Consider the following 20,212-nt stretch of genomic DNA (forward strand, 5'->3'; position numbering starts at 1 on the left):
AGAAAGTATTTATAAAGTTCTACTTTTGTGATTTTTTTCATATTTTTTAAACATATGGTTCAAAAGTTAGAGGGGGGGGGCGCACTTTTTTTTCCTTTAGGAGCGATTATTTTCGAAAATATTAATATTATCAAAAAACGATCTTAGTAAACCCTTATTCATTTTTTAATACCTATCCATATATCACACGTTGGGGTTGGAATGAAAAAAAATATCAGCCCCCACTTTACATGTAGGGGGGGTACCCTAATAAAACATTTTTTCCATTTTTTATTTTTGCACTTTGTTGGCGTGATTGATATACATATTAGTACCAAATTACAGCTTTCTAGTGCTAACGGTTACTGAGATTATCCGCGGACGGACGGACGGACGGACGGACGGACGGACGGACAGACAGACATGGCGAAACTATAAGGGTTCCTAGTTGACTACGGAACCCTAAAAATTATCAAAATGTCTAGGCGTTTGGCGTCAATGTTACAAGTAATCTTTTCAAAGCGCGTGGAAAGTGCGGTTCAGGATTTTCACTTAAGAGAGCAGCGCCATCTCGTGGACTATTTATAAACTAAACAGATGAACGACGTATCAGATCTGCTGATGGGTACATGACCCCAAGAAAATTGTGCGATGTGTCCTTTCGTCGCAGTTAATCAGATGCCACGTCACCGAAGTGTCATTAGCAGAGTTCACACAAAGCCAGGCACGTCACGAGGCAATGTATATAATACACACATTGGCTGCTCGGTGGAGAAAAATGTGCGTGCTGCCTGTATACATGAATACCGAATTTTAACTTTACATATATGCACGTAAGTCTGGTGCACTGTGATTAATATTCCCTCATTGGAGTCATAGATGTTTAACTAACGGTAAAAAGGGAGCTGCTATTCTTACTAAAGGTCAATAAATAATAACAAACAAAAGAATATTATATAATCAAATTTATTTATTATCCATACACAAATGGACACAAAATCTCATACGTACTTCAGCAATGTTTTCATAATCGAACGTATAAAAACACTGGCAAAGTCTAGTAAATAAGTATCAATAAAAAAAATACATTAAAGGGCCCTCAATGAGGGCGATGACGTAATTCTAAGTTTAAGTCTTAATCTAACGATTAATGATCTAAAATTACATTCTGCTATGGTTTAAGTTAATTTTGAGTGCATTTTCTACAATTGAAGTACAGAACGTGCAAGGTCTATGTTAGAATGCATTGAGTATGTATATCATAGGGCCTGTAAATGCAAAGAAAAATATCCCTAACACATTTCATGGTCACCCTTAATTACTATTGTTAAGATAATGGTATTAAATAAGGGTGTTTTCTTCTTGTAACCTAGTGTCTAAATGCGAAAACCCTTCCTTACAGTTTGGCGTCGAGTTGTAAGTACGTTACAACCGTTAGAGATATTCACTGTTACAGCAACCATCGATAAATCAAACTATTCGCTTAAAACTATAGTCCGGAGAAATACTAATTACATTATCATTTAATTAAATCAAATACTAAACTATACTAAACAAAATCAATATACTATTTATCAACCATACGAGCCACAACGGCATCAATCTTATAATCGTACCTACATTTTGATTCAAATAATAAATGGCAGTCAAATACTAAAATTTACTTTAACAATACACGCCTTACATGATAACAGGACAGTCTTATCCTTTTTAATAAAATAGAAAAAAGATATCAAGTATAAAATGTGTAACAAAATCTCAAAACATTGATTTAGGAAGAAATAAAAATTGCTAGAAAATGTAATACCGATAAATACATTTAGCTATAGATTTTAAAGGCTACAAAACTTTATAAAATGAGTTACCCTATTTTCCGATTAATTCACGTCTCGCGTGGAATAGACCGATATGCATCAACGCAGGGCTACCCTCGGGTATCATTTTAATATATCGGTGGATTTGATAATTCTGTTATACTTGCAATAAACGTATAATACATTCAATAAGCTCTTCAACTTAGCACCAAAGTAATTTTGAAACTCATAGGCGGTTTATGTCATTATATTTAAATATTAATACATTGCAAAATGAAATCATGCAAATATATATTTATTGGCAACGCTGAATTGACATAAAGCTGCTTCGTGTATCACAGGTTTCTCGATCATACATATTATTTGAAATCTCACGTGTTCCAGAGAGCCTCGATATGCTCTTATATTAATCCAAGAAATTAAGAAAAATTTTGATTACGAGATCTAGCTCAGGAAAGTGTCGACACGTCGGTCTAATTTTATTTCTCCACCCTGGACTAAGAACTGGCTTAGCGCAGCGTGGAAAGTGTATTTCTCCCGATTACCGATCGACAATGGCTTCACATTAAAAACTTAATTAAACATCAGGAAAAACATTGATTTTTCATTGACAGAGCGTCTCGGGCGTATGCTCTAATAGCCGGGTCCACACAGGCCGAGGCACGTCGCAAGGCAAATGTTCCATGTAGACGTTTCTCGGCCGGGACAATACATGTCTACAATGACTGATTGCCTCGCCACGAGCCACGTTCTGTGTGGGGAGCCAGCTTATTGGTTATCGACAGATACGTATTAGGGTTAAGGGGTGTATAGGCCTAGAGGTCGGTGTCGTACCAGGCGGCGACGTTGTTGTTGTCGTGCGGCGGCTCCGGGAAGGCGAGGTCGGCGGACGCGGCGCCGGCGCCCTCGGTGTCGCCGATGTCCATGTCCATGCCGAACCCGCTGCCGATCTCGAGGCCCTGCATCGAGTCTATCGGTATTTGATCGTATCCTAGAACGTGATATGCATAATTATTACTTTGTGAAAAAGGGTGTTCGTTCCCAGAGACCAAAATGATTGTTTACAGGATGTACATTTTTTCGTATATTTCGATACTTTTGTCAGAATTTCTGAACGACTGGATTTAAAACGTTATACACGACTTCTTCTCCGAAGCTCTTTGACCGATGCGCAGTACGCCTCACATTTTTTAAGCAAAATGTGGGACGCATAAACACATCGCATAAGTTGAATACGATCCTTAGGTGAAGCCGGGACGTATTTAATACATTTTTCCCCTCACTAGCTCGGAAACACGTGTTTTGTCCTTTAATACTAGCGGGTAAAAACGTATTTTATCCACTAGTGGGTAAAGTAATTTGACCTTGAATAAAGTCAAATTAACTCCTTTCAAATTGATAAAAGTAGGTGAATCTAGTAATAAAGATGATTTACCACCTGTGGAACTACTGGAAGCAGTGATAAACGCATTTTTTGCGTTGTAGTTTCCTCGCTATAGTGAGGGGAAAAGTTTTGTGTTACACTCGGGTGCAAATGTATTTTACGTCTCGTGTGTTAAAAAACTCGCAAGTTCAGGATTCTATTCTCGAACCACTCGCTTCGCTCGTGGTTCAACTATAGAATCCTTTCACTTGCTCGTTTTTCAATTCCACACTCGGCGTTAAAATACAACTTTGCCCCCTTGTATAACAAATAACTATAAGTATGACACTTTTTATTAACAATCGTTTTAATCTTTGGGATAACACAATAAAATAGACATGGATTTAAAACAAAACAAAACTTACAAAGAGACATATTCATCTATGGCATTTTGTTCTTTTAGCTTTATTTTTTATGAAACTTGTAAAGCGAAAACTGTGCGAAGCGTGTTTACCTTCACACATTCCATTATTCATTAAGTATCATAAATATGTTTTTGTTCCACACAGTTTTTATGGAAATGAAAGCTTGACCAGAAAATATACATATAACGGCCAAATAGCTGCCTGTTTTAATTATTTTAAAATGTAAGCACAGAACTCACAAGCGATCCTTGTTAACATTCTACAATAAATAAATAATGACATATAAAAACACCAAGTATGTTATTAAGAATTCATAAAATGTTAGTCATAAAATATAACATCAAACAATAACACAAGTAACATTCCCTTCACCTGTTTAGTGATAAATAGGTCCCGGATTAAGCTGCGTGTAAAGAAGAGAGAAAAACGATTAAACACCCGCTTATAATTAGACTTTTTATACCCGGTGGGCAACTGCGCGTGCTTATAATATAAATATAAGGTGTAGATACTTGAAGATGAGGAAAATAATATTCTAAAGATAATAACACCAAACAATAGTCGTAAATAATGCTACAATACAAATGCGTGCTGCAATAGTCAACCGTTTATTATTATTGTCACTACAAATCTTTAGGTCTCTTTAGGTTATGGTCTCTTTAGACTGGTATGTATTCAAGGGAGACAGTGCTATGGATTAGTTGTAACGTTGTTTTGACAGCACATTTTTAGGTTGAAGTTCGAACTTTATAGATGGCCTATAACTAGACATAGTTCAATGTGTTTAGTCCATCGTGATGATCAATGATGATTTAACATTAATAATTTACTAGCAATGGGGTTGCAACTGTGCTAAAGTATTCTTAAAATAGTCAGGGACAAAGCGTCTATCTGAAGGAAATTATTATGTTTGTACTATATGTTGTGTTAGTGTGGTTATCTTAGAATTTCTATGTTATAGCAAAAATAAATACTGGGTGATATTTTTTACCAGCCACACTCAGCGTAGTGAATTTATAGATCATAAAAACATTATTACAAACTATGAATTCATTCTTCTAAATAAAGCTGGTGAAAAAAACACAACCTAGTATAGAAGTGATGTAGTTCTACTAAAACTCTTTTTATCATATACTCGTATGGCTTTGTTAGGTGAGTATAGTATGTAATGTCAAATATCTACACGTTAGGACAAGCAAGCTGGGTCAAAGTCTAGGACTTACCTTGTTGGTGGAAGGAGGGTCGGGTGCCGTACAGCCCCTCATATCCCTGCTCGGGCCCGAGCATGTCCTAGCAAATGGGCAATGTCCATCAAAATCAAATAAAACAGGACTAACACTACCAAACTACAATAGATAAAACTAAATATGTATGAGGTTCAACATTAACTTGAAGCGAGGGAATTCTTACGTTTCATTTCATTCTTGCACAGACTTTATTATATGAACAAGTTTATCATTGACGACTGTCATTTATGTCCAATGGCATCCTATTAAAAATTACTGAGTTATAAGTCATAAAATCACTTATAACATTGCTATATATTTTTCATGTGACACTTTTTGTGATATTATTTTACCAAATAATAAACTTGCTCATTAAAAATGTACATTTTGGGATGAAATAATTAAGATGCAATATTATAGTTTTTCATACTAATTTAGGGGTAACGTAAAATAAATCGTGACACTGAACAATAAAACAGTCTTTCACACTCAAGTAACAATCAATACTGAATAAAGCTGGGCATCTAACTACACAAAAAAACATAGTCACATCTTCATAATCAACATCATTTGTGAAAGACAAAATGTGAGAATACTTCTTCTTGACCAATGAACGTTGGAATTACATGCATATTTATATATACAATAGACCAACCGTCTGTTGTATTCATAAATTATATGCTATCTACATATACTGATAAATTTAGTAGTATTTTTTTGAAAAGCGGGTATCTTATCACTATTGACACTAGCATTACATGATTTAAATATTTAAAAAGTATGATGCCACTTTTTGAAACATGTAACTTTACATCTGATTTCTAAAGTTTACAAGCGGTATCTCTCATACTTGCAACACGCCTTCATGACAGATACATACAAGGCGAATGACGCAGGTGTGTAAACGCAAGACAAGTTGTTCAAGTTCACTAATGACTTACATAAACGCGAGTACGGGATAGCAGTTGACCCAAAAACGCAACTGTTTTTGATTCTCGGAGGGTTTAATTCTTAGCTTCTTAATAATTCTACACAGAGAACCTCCTATAGAGTGGCAGTCTTGTATATTTGGTTCGCGATACGAGTCACCAGTGTTTGGGGTGCGAGGAGCGGGCGGGGAATGTGTTAAGCGCGCTGTGATTGGCCGTTTCAAGGACGGCGGGCAGTCGCGCCAGATGAAAAGGGACAGAAGTATGACTGTCCCTCTACTGACGCGTAAGTGGCCAATGTAAGTTGACCTATGCCGGCTCTGAATAAATTATAAATATGACTTATTTGTGGAATGTAATGCCGTCTGTTTTTAAATTTGAGCTTCTTGTTACCTTTCCACACCATTTCACACTACAGGTGGACATCTTTAAGGCATCAAAATACCCTTTTCCAATTTTTTTGTGCGAAAAACACGCGCTGCTTTCGGGTCTGTTACTTGGTCGATACTGATCGGGCACGGCGAGCGCCCGCGCTTATATCAGTGCAAATACTAGGAAGGCTGGCCACCGCGAGTCGTCTTGTAATAGATGTCTATAGGGGTTGGTCTGTGTAATTCTATAATACCAGAGCAATGGTAGGAACGCGCTTTTCATCAATAACTTTAAATCATTTGTACTTTCTGCAAGTTACTAATTTGTGTTCTTACCTGTAAGTCGGGCTGCATTCCAAGATCGTTGGGCCACATCTGATGGTCGTCGCGGAAGAGCGAGTTGGTCAGCTCCATGGAGAGTCTCTTTTTATAGTCGTGAGGCTTGTCTTCGGACATGCGGAACAAGACTGCGGCAGCGTAGGTTGCGACTCCTGAAAATATGTTTCATGATATGGTCAAAGTTGATAATTTGACTGTTAGGTGGGACTGCAATCCACGATCACTGGATTGCCTATAGTCCAGTTCTCTGCCATCTGAGCTACAAATTCAGCAAATCTAGCCACCATATGAGCCTTAGGAGGCACCCTAGCGACATCTGCCGTAAGTGTTTTTGTAAACTGCTAATGGACTTCAAAGTTATCAATTAAATAGTAATGATGCGCTGTCCTAAACTCAAAAAAAATGTATCAAGCTGAAACGTCTATGAACGATGCTATTAAGCTAAGAAAATATTATTCATTGTCTTCAGAAAGAGATAAACACATGCCACAACAAATGTTGGGATTCGTTGTCAAAACGGATCCCAGGCGTCCAGGAGCCATGGCAAATATAGGGATAACGCAAGTGGGATGGTATAGACAATTACTAGTGCTTACCTTCGTTACGAGAATGCAGTAGCTCAGTGAGAGGCGCCGTAGCCCCTTCTGCTTCTATCATTTCGGCCCCTTCTTTGTCGGCCGCCAACTCGCAGAGCACGCCAGCTGCCACGCGCTGAAAAGTTTAAAATTAGGTATTGTCACATTGGCTTATAAGCATTGTGATGAAAATACATGTTAATTTTAGTAGAATCTATACAAATAAAGATAGACACAGGAATTAATCATCCAAGCTACACCAGTAATTTAATTAAATGCCATTACTCATATTTCCTGCCTCTCGAGTCGTCAGGAGCTCGTCCTCACATGTTCGCGCAGAGACTTGTAGTTATTCTTTTGCTAGGGTCTATGTAGAGAACCGGTCTGTCTGAGTGAATATACTGACCTGTATGTTCTCGATCTCGTTGAACAGCAGCTGCACGAAGATGGGCACGACGTTCTGCTGGCGTATGAGCTGGCGGTTGAGCCCCTCGCGCGCCAGGATGTGCAGCGCGCCCACGGCGCCCTCCACGATCTCCTCCATGCGCACGCCGTCCGCGTACGCGCCGCCGGCGCCTGCGCCGCCCGTGCCGCCCGGGACTGAAGTGCGTTGCTGAAATCAAACATTCATATATTGTCAGTGACCAATACGAGCACGTGCACTGAGGGCCAGTTGCACCGACCACATTTGACACACACACACATCATCGTCACGCAGCAGACATCTATGGAACGTCCCATACGATAAAATTTAACGAACGCTTTAACGGTGCCAGATGATTTGGTGCAACCGGCCCTAAGTCTCAATGGATATAATACACTGGCTGCCGCCGCTCAGTTCATGCAGACAAACTTGACAATGGTAATCCTGACACGCAGGGCCTCGTCCAAATGCCTGGATAACAATAGGCTAGTTTCCTACTAGTCAAATCAGCTCCTTTTTAAAAACCGTCAAAACGATTTACTAATATGGAATTAATATGAAATCGTGAGGAGTGACGTCACGGTCAATTCATTTACTTTATATATTTCTTTGACTTATTAAATAGAAATTATGTTTAAAAATAACTGCTATCCAAATTTTTCTTCTAATTATTTGGTATTTTATTTTGTGCACTGCATAAAATATTTTATTTCAAGTATAGGAAACTAGCCTATTGTAACTGAGCATGATCCCATGCTATGAATCGCCGCTAACAACGAGCACGTTCAGAGCGTGCATTCCGTGGTTCTCTATTCCATCTGTTAGTATCTTGAAAGAGCTAGTTACTAGCTAGATCACAGAACTTAATTTAGATAGAAGAAACAAATTCATATATTTGTATAGGGGCCGAGCGTGTCAAATTTTGTACTGAAGTTGATTCTTGCCTGTAATTTTAAATATGTCTCAGGCTCTTGATTGTTCATAATTTTTGTGTTGTTGCAATTGAATATCACGTAACGAGGCATTTTTTATGTTTTGGTTGACTTCAACTTACAAAAATTGACGCCCGAAAGCTGCAAGCTGCGAGTAAAGACGGACAACTCAGTGGATTTCACTGAGTTCATTTGACACGCTAAGTAGATACGTTTGCTTGATCTATGGTATATATGACATCTGTGAGCTAGATGCATGTAGATATAGGTGTCTCACCCGCTGCGTGTCGTTGAAGGCGCGCATGAGCAGGCGCACGAGATGGTGCACGGCGCCGTGCTCGCGCAGCGGCGCGTGGTTGGCGGGGCACAGCGCCAGGTTGCGCACCAGCCCCACCACCGCCTTCACCAGCGGCCAGCGCGACGGCGGCGACAGCAGCTTCACGATCACCTGCACAAATAACGATTATTACCTCAAATTCACCATGGACTAACATCCATCACGGATTGTTAATAATAAGAAACAATATCTATAAGACGCCTTCGTCTTTAGCTATCGCATTAAAAGGTCAGTGTCCAGTCCGCCCGCTTGATTGGTACTCTCCGCCGAGGCTGAATTCTATATGCTTGTTCTACATCCTGGTCTGTAGGTTACTGCAGGCGGATAGCATTCTACGACTTCTCGCAGCACACACACACACACACACACCACCGAATTCACTCAGCCCGCTGGGTCGGTACTCTCTACCCAGGCTTGATTCTTGATTCACGTTCTACACAGTATGTTACTCACCGGTAAGCCGTAGTGCAGACGGACGGCGTTTTGTGCCATCTCGCTCTCGACGTGGCGCGAGGTGAGGTGTCGCAGCGCGCACACGGCAGGCTCCGTGATCTCTTCGCGGTCGCCGGCCGACACCACGGTGCGCACCAGCGCGTCCACTCCGCCCGCTTGGCACACCGTCACCTAAGTAATTGACATGTCAGAATAATTTATTCGTCAGAAACTATAACATACACTACAAAACTTAAAATATATAAATACACATAATTTGATTACCAAGACATAATGCTAAGCCAAGAGTCAGCGCTGGTCTTCCGCCGAGACCATTTGTTGGTCATGACATGACATGAACGCAGTTGATCGACACGGCGTTAGAAGCCGGATAATTTCGAGTGACGTCATTTTAATAAACGAGATGCAAAACGTTCTTTCATCAGCAGGACAAGCATTGACGTCGGTGACAAATCTTCACAAGTTTGATTCAGAATTTTTAATGTAAGGATCACCTCACACTAGCATCTCCCGAGCGTCAGTGAACAATGAGCTCTATGGATCTATGCTCAACGGAAGTGCGACAGCGTCGCTATTTTCCATAGCACCTCAGGTTGAAATAAGTTTCCAAATTGTTAGTGAAAACGGCACATTTCTCTCACCTTATTGCGTTGGTTGTTGCAGGTCAAGTTGGACAGGATGCCAGCAGCACAGGTGACGATGTTGACGTCGGTGGAAGCCAGCACCTGCACGAGGCTGGAAAGCAGGTTCTCCAGCCCCTCGACCTGGGGAAACGTCAACTGTCACCAATATTCAAGTTGTTTGCTATACTTAAACTAGCATGGTAATGTAATTGTTCTACAAATTAAATTCTTACAGGCCAGGAATCAATATCGTGCTTATTAATTTATTTAATTCAAGTAACTATCAAAGCATAAAAATAATATTATACCAACAGTCAGTCTTTATCGCTAATTACTAGATTAATCGGATGTAAATGTACTGATCATTCATAATTATAAATATTGATTTTTAATCCTATAAAAACAATTTTTTTTTTAAATGTTTATAGGACATTTTTAGGGTTCCGTAGTCAACTAGGAACCCTTATAGTTTCGCCATGTCTGTCTGTCCGTCCGTCCGTCCGCGGATAATCTCAGTAACCGTTAGCACTAGAAAGCTGAAATTTGGTACCAATATGTATATCAATCACGCCAACAAAATGCAAAAATAAAAAATGAAAAAAAAATGTTTTATTCGGGTACCCCCCTTACATGTAAAGTGGGGGCTGATTTTTTTTTCATTCCAACCCCAACGTGTGATATATTGTTGGATAGGTATTTAAAAATGAATAAGGGTTTACAAAGATCGTTTTTGATAATATTAATATTTTCGGAAATAATCGCTCCTAAAGGAAAAAAAAGTGCGTCCCCCCCCCCCCCCCCCCCTCTAACTTTTGAACCATATGTTTAAAAAATATGAAAAAAATCACAAAAGTAGAACTTTATAAAGACTTTCTAGGAAAATTGTTTTGAACTTGATAGGTTTAGTAGTTTTGAGAAAAATACGAAAACTACGGAACCCTACACTGAGCGTGGCCCGACACGCTCTTGGCCGGTTTTTAATCAGATTAAATAGGAGGCTTGTTTCTGTAATGATATTCCTTATGTAGACCTAAAACTTGCAGGCAATATTCGATAGATTCGTAATTATAGCCTACTTAGCCTAATAGCCTAATTCAGTTAATCAACCAAACACTCCAATGCAATTAAAATTGTATGCAAGTTCTAGAACCGTCAAAATTCATGGGCCTGTTTGCAATGTTATTTATTACAAGCGCGACGTTCAATATCCAATAGATATTTGACAGAATCAGTCCTGCTTTATATTTGTTTTACCTTAGTGGCAGCATCGGACAAGTTCCTCAAGGTCCAGAGGCAGTTCTGCACAAGGCGGCCGCTCGGGTTGCCGAGGTGCATGGCAAGCGCCTGCATGCCACCGGCTTCTACGATGGCCGGCTTGTTGCTCGAGCAAACAGACAGCACCTGTGTTTGAAAAATGAGTATTGTGTAAAAAAAATCATGTCATATATTTGATGTAGACAACACTTTCTCACTATAGAAAATTTAACTTTAGACTAAATAAAAAAATAAAATAACGCATTTACCTTCAGAACTCGTGAAGTAGTCCACAGCAACTTTTCGTAATCGTAAGAGCGCATGATGCGCACCAATTCGATCGGTCCCTGAGACGCGAGGATGATCAACTTCGATTCCTGATTGCCATAGGCCAAGATCTGGAGGCAGTCAGTCACAATGGCTAGGAACTTGACATTGTTCCTCTGAAGCAACGCCACCATCTTCTGAAGGCCGCCGGCGAGGCGTACGGCCATCTTCGATCCATCTTGATGCAAGAGTAGGTTATGGAGAGTGGTGATGGCGTAGAACAAGACTGATTCGACGGGGGAGCTCAGTAGTTTGACCAGGGCGGGTATTCCGCCGCTCTTGAAGATAGCCAGTAATCCTTGACGGTGGTGTGACAAGTTATGCAAGGTTCCGACGGCTCCCTTAGTGGTTTCGAGGTCGTTGCTGTTGGAAATGGCGCGGACCAAGGCGGCCACCATTTGAGGGGAGTTCATGATGGCGTGGCGGGATGCTTCCTTCTTGGAGAGCTGGTGGACCATCATGGCAGCTTGAGATACTACAACTTGATCTTCATCATTCAAGAGCTTGATCAACTCGGGAATGGCCCTGTAAACCACATTTTAGATTAATAAGTAAGTACTTTTTACTATAACAGTTCTAATGCTATGTGCCTTAGTGGCCTATATTAAAGATTATTTATCATTGAATTTTTTTACACAGTAACACACAGAATAACCTCCTCCAAAGTATTGGACTTGCTGCAATAGTGTCTCAGATAGACAATTTGATAACTTAAGGTTATTTACCTTGTAGCCAAATCAGCATCATCCTGATAGTTGATCAGGTTGACAACAGCATGCTTCAGCATCTGCGAAGGCTCTGACAAGCGCTGGACAGCAGTGGGCTGGGCGGGGTCCAGCTGTGTGGACGGGATCTCAATACCCTCCTCCAGGGTTTCCGGGAACATGGCTGCTCGGACTCGCTGGGAGCGGGTCTGAGACAACTGCTGGTTCATGTCTAATGGAAAAAAATTGTCTTAGAAATGATATAGATTCATTGTTATTGATTGGGTTAATTATTACATAGAAATCATCACTTATTGTAGTACTAGAATGTCGTAGTAGTAGTTTTCCATGACAAAATGCCAGTACAATGTTAAAAGTTGTGACAAATTGGTGTAGTCAATTTGACAGTTTGTATTTGACACAGTAGTCAAGCAATGTAAATAATTTACATCATCATCATTAGCCTTAAAGTCTATTGCTGACGATTTATGATGTAACATTTGAGAAACACATTTTATGATGGCTTAAAAGTTGCGTTGTGAGACTAATTGTATAATAAACATTTACAACTTTTACAATAATCAAGGGGTAATAAGTGTTTTAAATAATGATTGAGCCCAAGAGTAAGCCCATTGATAATTAAAAAAAAAATGATTATCAATTTTAGGTGGTTCTTACCTTCAACTTGCTCCTGGGTAAAACCTGAGCAAACCCTTGGTCCAGGTCGAACATGAGCTGATCTCCTTCCATCTCATCATCTTCTTTGCCAGTAAGAGATGGCACCTGAAATAAACATTTTCATAATGTTTAATTTCATCATAATTACTAGAGATGGGCCGAATATTCGGTAAATATTTGGTATTCGGCATATTTGGCAAGTTTTTCAATGTTCGTATTCGGCCGAATAGTTCGGATATATTGCCGAACATTTACCGAATAAACAAAGTAAACAAATTGAGTAAGTTGTTTCGTAATTCATTGGATAATGACTTCCTACATACTCGTATTAGGCTTGTGTCGTTCACGAACTATGAACTGTTAGGAATAAAATCCCATCAATGACCGAAATGAACTGAATCTTTCCGTGCTCTGAGAATCGGTCTTTACTCATTTAGTTCAGTATAGGATCGGCGAACGCGAGCGGTTTGGATCAAGAACGAGTGTGTGACTGCGCCGACCGAGAGCGAGAGCTACTTAGCAGAGCACCAAAAAAAAGTCAAGTTTTCATATTAAACTTCAGTTACTTACAACCTTTCGGCCCGGAATGTTACTATCTGTGGACTATTCGTATCATTTTGACACTATTCGGTCCCATTCGTTCTGATCTTTCCGACCGCAGTGGTCACTGGTCTGTCTGAACTAAATGAGCAAAAGACCTAAAAGAGCGAACTAGTTCGTGGGAGCGATTGAACGAGATCGGAGCGCTCCGATCAACGAACGAAACGGCACAAGCCTAACTCGTATTTCAGCATTCTAAGGAACTACCAAAGGGAGTTAAAGATGCGTTAAAATATAAATTCAATAACTTTGTAAAAAAGTAAAAATAACATAGCTTAAGAAACAAAACCAATCCCGTATCCTTAGCGGGGTCCTTGCTCACGAAACCTGTGCAAGCTGCCACCACAAAAAAAACTGTTTTAAACAGGAATTATTTTGTTTTCTATATAAGACAAACAACAAAAGTGTGACAGGACTTTGGAAAAGAGATTTTAATTTTACCAAAAACAGTAATTAGCACCAAGTCTGATGAGAAACTTATATTTTATCCATATGTGTAGCCATGATGCGAATGTTTAATGTCATACCTGAGTGGCAGCTCCGGAGTTGATACCAGAATCCACAAGGTAGGAGTTCTGCTGCCACAGCAGGGTCTGCTGCTCCTTGCTAGGGGCCATCGGCACGTCAGATCCTCCATAGTTGCTGTGAGACACTGAAAAAAAAAAACATTAGTACCCTCAGATAAAAACTAAATTGTCTATTAGTTTATTGTGTATCAGTATTGGGTTATTTTTAGAATTCAGTTATAAATAATGTCCATTGGTTTATGCATTTCTATAATTATAATGTCAATATTAATGTGAGTACACTTATTGACCTTATGGTTTATCAAAAGAAAAAGATACAAATTTACAATAAGCATTTTTTTCTTTTTATTTATCACATTGATGGACTGGAGCACACTATGAAAGTTCAAACCGTCAATACCATTGACGTGAGTCACCATAACAATCACAGCGCCACTAGCATACCTAGATATCGTACCTACCTAGATCCAGAATACTGATAATGAAAACCTCTGTCCTTTTATCACACTAATAACGGAATACTAGAACACTTACTTGTGCGGCTTTGTGAAGTCGGGATCTGATAGCTCATGGTTCACAGGATGCTACCTGCACCCAGCGTCTGAAAATGCAATAAAACTACTAAGTACCCGATGCGTCTATCGATTCCTAACACTCACTAGTACAAACACCATTCTATTTTACATTTTCGTTACAAAACTTCCACCTGCCGCAAGTTTTATTCAATCCATGGTTAAAATTCAAACAGATAAAGCAAAATAAACAATTACAAAAGGGGATCGCGTGAACTAAATACCACACCCGACTTTATTATTTCCATCGATTCCGCACTTCAACCAAACAAAACGTATTACAGTTATTAAATATAAGAATACATTCTTACCTTACCAAATAAGACGCACTTAAATTGTAAAACACGTATTAGAAGAATTTGTTGTGAAAAATTATTTCCTCAAGCGTTCACCATCCACCGTCAAAACTCTGACATGACAATATGGCGTCGAAATGTGAATGTTTCGATTACAATCGGAGCAGACCGGTAGCTATATTGCTAGCTCGCTCATACGCCTTCCGATTGTATATGATTATTTCTGTCTATCATCAAAGAAATGTTTTGCCAACATAAAAACACCAACGACGTAACGTTTCTATCCACGCAAGTATTTTTGTTGTACAATTAAAATATAGGTACCATAAGTTTGGCATAAAAATGTTTCTTTCCAAAGAGCATTGAATCACTACGTTTTAAAATGTTTCTTTCGAAGCAAATACTTTCTGCTTTCGTTATGAAAAAGATTATGCTGGCAAAAAAGCAAAAAGCCTTATCGTTGTCAAATTGTGACAATAAAATGCGCGAACTTAGACTAAATAAATGATACATCAATGTGCGCGAACAATTTGAGTTGTTTAATTTCGTATTCTCTTCCAGATAAACATCATTAAAGAAAGTTAAGGATAATGTTCACTCCCTCCGCTTACAGCTTCAATTTTAATTTGACGAGAAGTGTTCCAGATATCAATACTTTTCTCAATGAGTTCAAGGAACGTGTACTATGCAATCTAATTGATAGTATAGATGATGACTATAAAAGTCCTTTTCTTTCTTTTGCTAAACATAAAGCTTCAGTCTCTGATGGAGCTTGGCTGCAAGACAACGAAGACCGATTCTTTCGCCAGACACCTAATGAAAATTTGCTTAAGTTCTATTATTTATCGGAACTGGGTTTTGTTTTTTGTATGATCTATTCCCCTGGTGGTGAATATTTGATTTTAGGGTATTCCACAGGCCTGATTCAGGTAAGTGGGTACTTATTATCTAACCCTAATATACCTATACTTCATATTTACTTAAATTTTAGTCTTCTTAACAGGTAGGCCCCTAATTGGCCTCATTTGATTACTTCATTATGCTTCATTTTCTTGTGCCTACTCACGTTGGTATAGTTAACAAGCATATCTACCACCGGTCCACCTGATATGGTAAGCAGTCACCGTAGTCTTTGCTAGTTTAGTCCGGTTAGTCTTTCCTTTTCATCCATGTGAGGAAGCACCATAACAGAGACAAGCAAACAGCTGCCACAGCCCGGCCCTTCGTCTAGTAGGCCTCGGCAATGATGTAGGCAACATGGACGAACTAAATGCCATACTTGAGACTTACGCCAATCAAATTCAAACATACTACGAACAAGAATACCATCCAAGTAACGCGTGGTATCCTTTATTTTACGAAGGGCAAATAAAACAGGATAACAAAGATTGGGTAAAACAAAACTACGAAACCTTCTTGAAGGGAACAGCGAACGAAATATTGTACAATAGGTGGTATCATTCGGATTCAGGTTACATTACGGCATTGGAATATGCTCCTAATGGGTCTCATATTATCGCTGGTCATTCGACTGGATTAATACAGGTTGGTGAACACGATTGTTAAAGCTACTTGCTGAAAAAAGATAAAGGTACCTATTGATTAGACTTTATTCAGTTGTGGTATAACAAATGGAGAAACGTAAGAAATGTAGAAGGAAAGAGAAATGTAATGAATTAATTACCTATCTAAATAGGTTACGCATAATATTATTTCAAATTTCAATAATATTTTCTAAAATTTTACAATTTGTAAACTGTTTGTTTGATCACCGTTCTAACCTAACCTAAACCTACTCTGTAAGCCGTTTGTTTCTGTATGATCACAGTTCTAACCTAACCTAAACCTACTCTGTAAACTGTTTGTTTTTGTAAGGTCACAGTTCTAACCTAACCTAAACCTACTATATATATAGACTGTTCGTTGATTTGTAGAATCGCAGTTCTAACCAAACCTAAACCTACTCTGCAATACGTTTGCTTCTGTGTAAATCACAGGTCAAACCTAACCTAAACCTACTCTGTAAACTATTTGTTTTTGTGTATGGTCACAGTTCTAACCTGACCTAAACCTAATTTAAAAGCCATTCGTTGTTGTGTAGGTCGCAGTTCTAACCTAACCTAAACCAGTACAATACTGAGTACAGTAAGCCATTTGTTTCTGTGTGATCACCGTTCTAACCTAACCTAAATCCTAACATAGAAACAATCGAATGCTGATTCATTATACGGTGAAGCGCGGTTTGAAAAGAGTACCTTTCTATTATATCTATTGTATTTCCATTGAATCTTGGGTTGGGCTACCTGCTCAAGATCGTTCAATTGCACATCGACCGTAATGTTAGCGGTTCTCTTTGCATTATTTGCCCAAATATTGGTTCTGCATCCCTTTCTATATTATTTTTTATAAACATTTGCCATTTTTTTGCCCTTTCATGACGAGTGCCCATAATGCATGTTGGTTTATGTAAGATGAAATTTAGATGAAACAGGAATTACTTAATAGCGGAATCATACATGTAATCTTTTTGAACCTATACTTACCTACTCCTATCATTTATCTACGCTCTCAGCCTCCGCTTGCGACCGTACATTCTAATTTCAGAAGAGATAATAATAAAATACAACTGTCTCGTTCCGCCCGTCCAAAATTGAAGAGCTTAATTTTTGTTAAGCCTCCTTACCTGCCTTATCTAACCTGTTCCTTTTGTTATTTGTTGCGGGGATACCGAAGCAATTAATTATATGCTTTTGTTGGGGAATTTCATATTATTATTCGAAGTAAAATTGAGCAATAAGACGTGGAATTTAATGGAATTTAATTTATCGGTAAATTTTTAATTTAGGAATTGGGTCATTAGTCGTACTTAATACTGCTCCTGTTTTAACGATTGGCATAGCGAGAGATTTATTCTTAAGACAGAAATTGTCAGATAGATATGTTAGAGCTTAAGAATTCTTTTCTGTCCTTAGCAGCAGAAATTGGCCAGAAAAGGGCTGGTTATATTTAACAACAGACTGATGAAATGATTATTGACTAAAAAGCGTTAAGTATAGCTGACTTGCCTTCTGCCGACGTTAGCATGTAGTTGACGTTACTGAAACTTTGTTGCAGTCAGGGCCGGATTTCACCCTAGGTCCCAGGCAATCTGTCAATGAAGGGTTGGGCTGAAGAAGGAAGGGGCCCATTTAATTAAGGGATGCCTTGAAATTCTTGAACGGTCTCAAATCTGGGCCTAGTCGCAATATGAACAAAACAACAGAAATAAATCTCTTTTCCAGTTGCACCATGGCCGAACGGGAGCTGCCTTATACACTCTGCGTAGTGTCCAATTTCCACCAAGGCCCATATATGCAATTGAATACAGTCGTTCGGAGGAAAGAGTCTGCTATGCTGCCTGCATGGATGGAGCCGTTTACCGCGTCGAAATACCTTTTGTAAGAATTCATATACTAATATCTAGTAAAATCCAAAAGCCAAATCATGGGATTAGTTGTCAAGGCGGACCCCGGGCTCGTACGAGCCGTGGCAAATGCCGGGATAAGGGTGCCTTTCCACCAGAGACGTGCTACACCAATCAGCTTAGTCGAACCCGTTCCCACTAGCGCTATGCTTTGAGAAACAATGAATATTATTGATGGATATCAAACACATCCACGTACTTAGCGCATCTCTGGTGGAAAGGCACCCTGACGCAAGGAGGATGATGATCTAGTAAAAATAAATATGTGTGTTACTGCATTTACCAAATAAACTTTGTTTTAGATACCAGAGCCGGCAGAGGATGAGAAAAGTTTCGGCATCAAAGCGAATCCGGGGCTAGACTGTCTACAGATGCAATATCATGCAGCGCCAGGACCATCTACGTGTTCTACTCCTTTTATCACACGTTAGTTGATGTACTTTATGGACATATACCTACAGAAAAAAATTAATATTACTTACTTACTTAATTAAGTACTCGCTGGCTACCTCAGACTACGTGTATTCCTATTGATTTCTTTGTAACATTGCCAATTTGTTTACAAAACGTTTTCCGTGACCATGATGCATGTAACTGCGTCGAAATATCGGGAGTTTAATATACGTAAATATACCTAAGTTCAAATTTAAATAGTCGAAAAAGAATAGTGTCATCCATTAGAAAAGGACGATACGAAATGACCCTGAAACGCTTTCAAGCGGGTACGTATCACAATATCTAAAATTAAAAAACCTAACGTTAAATGACCTACGTTCAAAATACCTAAAATCAAAATACCAAATGATTTTAAATACCTAAGCAAGTTTCACCTACGTACGAGTTACCGAAATTTAAAATAACTATTGGACTAAATACCTAATGTTTGAAATACCAAAAACTATATCACCTAAATTTAATACACCAACATTTGAAATACCCAATGGTCAAAATACCTAAAATGATTAACCGGTCAAAATACCGAAGTAGTAGAGCAGGTTCTACGAGCGTAAAAGAGAGTATATTGAACAAAGTTTAATTATTTTCTGTCAGCCATTAACAGATTGCACAATGATGATATATCTAGGCATATTTTTATTTGTCCGAATATTTTTGTATATGTTGTTCATAAAGGTTTTTTGTCCAATGGTTTTTATGCATAACATTGTTTATCATAGCTAATACTACTATTTTGATGTTGCAGTTCTAACCTAACCTAACCGACATTCGTGCATTCTTAACAAAATATTGTATTTCTTAAGGTCGCAGTTCTAACCTAACCTAACCTACTTTCCTGACTGCGTTTAGTATGGGTGGTTATTCTGATTTTAAGAAATATGCCAAATACAATTATGCAAATCTATTTTATTCATAAAAAACCGGCCAAGAGCGTGTCGGGCCACGCTCAGTGTAGGGTTCCGTAGTTTTTCGTATTTTTCTCAAAAACTACTGAAGCTATCAAGTTCAAAACAATTTTCCAAGAAAGTCTTTATAAAGTTCTACTTTTGTGATTTTTTTCATATTTTTGAAACATATGGTTCAAAAGTTAGAGGGGGGGGGGACGCACTTTTTTTCCTTTAGGAGCGATTATTTCCGAAAATATTAATATTATCAAAAAACGATCTTAGTAAACCCTTATTCATTTTTAAATACCTATCCAACAATATATCACACGTTGGGGTTGGAATGAAAAAAAATTTCAGCCCCCACTTTACATGTAGGGGGGGTACCCTAATAAAACATTTTTTTCCATTTTTTATTTTTGCACTTTGTTGGCGTGATTGAAATACATATTAGTACCAAATTTCAGCTTTCTAGTGCTTACGGTTACTGAGATTATCCGCGGACGGACGGACGGACGGACGGACGGACGGACGGACGGACGGACGGACGGACGGACGGACGGACAGACAGACATGGCGAAACTATAAGGGTTCCTAGTTGACTACGGAACCCTAAAAACGATCGGCGTAAAAAGTATTATGCGAATAATACCAAATAATG

At 38.8% G+C, this 20,212-nt stretch overlaps 2 protein-coding genes across 2 annotated transcripts in view; one reads left to right on the top strand and one right to left on the bottom strand.

Annotated features, from left to right (window-relative positions):
* Window positions 1-927: 927 nt before the first annotated feature.
* LOC125227827 (armadillo segment polarity protein) lies at window positions 928-14,910 on the bottom strand. Its single transcript, XM_048132190.1, is given in 16 exon segments — window positions 928-2,784; window positions 4,805-4,871; window positions 6,444-6,598; window positions 7,043-7,157; window positions 7,428-7,634; window positions 8,655-8,825; window positions 9,168-9,338; window positions 9,809-9,931; window positions 11,045-11,191; window positions 11,314-11,896; window positions 12,097-12,307; window positions 12,754-12,777; window positions 12,780-12,858; window positions 13,881-14,005; window positions 14,415-14,481; window positions 14,764-14,910. Coding segments are annotated over 15 exon segments (2,391 nt in total). The 5' UTR covers window positions 14,452-14,481; window positions 14,764-14,910; the 3' UTR covers window positions 928-2,608.
* A 921-nt stretch (window positions 14,911-15,831) lies between these two features.
* Window positions 15,832-20,212, top strand: part of LOC125227828 — a 46,132-nt gene continuing 41,751 nt past the window's right edge. The window contains exons 1-3 of the mRNA XM_048132191.1: window positions 15,832-15,860; window positions 18,030-18,185; window positions 18,514-18,637. Of these exons, the coding sequence (XP_047988148.1) occupies window positions 15,858-15,860; window positions 18,030-18,185; window positions 18,514-18,637 (283 nt within the window). The 5' untranslated portion in view covers window positions 15,832-15,857. The remainder of the gene's footprint in view (window positions 15,861-18,029; window positions 18,186-18,513; window positions 18,638-20,212) is intronic.

Source organism: Leguminivora glycinivorella, chromosome 7 (genome assembly GCF_023078275.1).
Source record: "Leguminivora glycinivorella isolate SPB_JAAS2020 chromosome 7, LegGlyc_1.1, whole genome shotgun sequence".
NCBI classification, from domain to species: domain Eukaryota; kingdom Metazoa; phylum Arthropoda; class Insecta; order Lepidoptera; family Tortricidae; genus Leguminivora; species Leguminivora glycinivorella.